The 2,022-nt window shown below is 40.7% G+C and overlaps 1 protein-coding gene across 1 annotated transcript; it reads left to right on the forward strand.

Moving 5' to 3' along the window:
• Positions 1–363: 363 nt before the first annotated feature.
• On the forward strand, positions 364–1,725 carry LOC148575701 (uncharacterized). The gene is made up of 4 exons (XM_088502507.1): positions 364–1,033; positions 1,119–1,195; positions 1,283–1,380; positions 1,446–1,725. The coding sequence occupies exons 1-4, from the start codon at positions 364–366 to the stop codon at positions 1,723–1,725; spliced, it is 1,125 nt and encodes a 374-aa protein (XP_088358633.1).
• Positions 1,726–2,022: the final 297 nt, after the last annotated feature.

The following is a 2,022-nucleotide window of genomic DNA, read 5'->3' on the forward strand; positions in this document are numbered from 1 at the left end:
TACAGGATGCCAGTTGCGGTAGTCAGTTCGTTTGCTTATTAGAAAATGCAGATTAAATTGGACCAGCATGTGATGTTTTCGTATCATCGGAGCATTGCAAGCATCTATTCGATGGAACTTTGTGTGAAGCTTCAAGATGTCGGTGGCAGCTCATCTAGTTCGAATAATGTAGAGGAAATTCGAAATTTTGGTACGGCTGAATCCATTTCCTTTCCGAAATTGGTAGGGCTCATAGTCCCACTTTTAACGCCTTCTTGACGCCGGAACAGAATGCAAAAAATCCTCACGGACGTCCCTCCCTCACCACCCATGTTGCATCCCCGGAAGGTATTGCTGACGGATTGGCAGACTTGTCTGATGAAAATGAGATTGAGGATGATGGGGAATAGGGTTATCCCAACACGGGCTAAACTGGTAAGTATGATGGGGGTAGGCGGTGTTTCCAACAGCACTCCTGACCATTTTCTTGCACCGAGTCTTGGTGCAATGAACTCGACAACCGGAGAAGACATACCGAGCAACTATGCTTTGACCGGTGAAATAGAGCTGGAGATTGGCTTGAAGTTACTGAATAGAGAAACAGCGATGCTTGCTGTTAAGAACTACAACATGCGTAGAAGTGCAGAATACAAAGTGGTAGAGTCAGATCAAACTCGGTATGTATGTCGATGCAAACTTTTTGGTGACCAATGTCGTTGGATGGTAAGGGTTGCGAAGACGAAGGCTTCAAGATTTTTGGAAATCCGAAAATACCATGGGCCTCACAGTTGTTTGGAAACTGCGACGTCGCAAGATCATGCTCAACTTGATAGTAATGTCATATGCCAACATATATTTTTCATGGTTCAGGCAGACGCGACCATTTGCGTAAAGGTGTTGCAGGGTTCTGTACAGTCAGTGTACGGATATAAGGTGTCTTTTAAGAAGGTTTGGCTAGCGAAGCAAAATGCAACAGCCAGAATCTATGGAGACTGGGATGACTCATACAACCAGCTGCGGAGATATTTCAATGCGTTGCAAACTTTCATTCCAGGTGTGAAATACACGTGACATTATTCGGTTTTTGACCTTGTTTGCGTTCGTTACTCTGTTTTGATAACTAAGCGTAATCGTGTTAGGTACAATTGTTGATCTACAAACTCGGCCATACTACGTGGGAAACACGCTTGACCGTGACAGTGTCATGTTTCATCAAGTATTCTGATCATTCCCTTCGTGTGTTGAAGCATTCAAGCACTGCAAGCCACTGATTTCAGTTGACGGAACACATTTGTATGGTAAGTACACGGGCACCTTATTAATGGGAATAGAACAAGATGGAAACAACAACATACTGCCCATAGCTTTCGCTCTTGTTGAAAGGAAGAATACAGAGTCGCGGTACTTCTTACCAACCTAAGGAGGTATGTAGCGACAAAGTCGGGGATTCTATTTATCTCTAATAGGCATGCATCTATAAAGGCTGTGTTGGAGCGAGATGGGTGTGGATGGGAACACAGTGTTTATTGTGTCAGACATATTGCCTCTAACTTTGCAACAAACTTCAAGAGTAAGGAAGCCAAAAGGTACCTCGTCAACGCAGCATACTCGAAGACGCAAGAGCAGGCTCAATACTACTTTGAGTTAATCTGTAGCGAGGATCCGGCCACGTCTCTAGCAATGATAGCTTGGATTAGAAGATTAGAGCCGGCTGAAATAGAAAAGGATCGAAACACAATTATTTAAAATAAAGTATCAAAGATAAAATAAAAATAAATTTGCCACTAACATAAGTACTGATCAACAGAAAAACATTCACATGACACCCTAAATTTATACATTTTTCGAGCATAACAATTATTTTTTTATTAATAAAAAAACTAACCTTCAGATGTAAATGCGCAAAAATAAAAAATTCATCCGACCTATTAAGATTTTCTTTCACATTGATTCCTCTATTACTCATTTTAATAAATAATAAATTTTTTTCACCTCAATATAATTTTTTTTTACCACACCAGAAAAACAAAAAAAAAAAAAAAC

The sequence above is a fragment of the Arachis ipaensis genome, chromosome B1 (assembly GCF_059453495.1).
Source record: "Arachis ipaensis isolate K30076 ecotype BB chromosome B1, ASM5945349v1, whole genome shotgun sequence".
NCBI classification, from domain to species: domain Eukaryota; kingdom Viridiplantae; phylum Streptophyta; class Magnoliopsida; order Fabales; family Fabaceae; genus Arachis; species Arachis ipaensis.

Excerpts from the sequence above, each read along its gene's own strand:
- LOC148575701 (XM_088502507.1), top strand. The coding sequence starts at position 364 with ATGAGATTGAGGATGATGGGGAATAGGGTTATCCCAACACGGGCTAAA. Across the intron at positions 1,196-1,282 it reads ACAGTGTCATGTTTCATCAA|TACACGGGCACCTTATTAAT; the intron begins GTATTCTGATCA and ends TTGTATGGTAAG. Across the intron at positions 1,381-1,445 it reads AGGAAGAATACAGAGTCGCG|GCATGCATCTATAAAGGCTG; the intron begins GTACTTCTTACC and ends TATCTCTAATAG.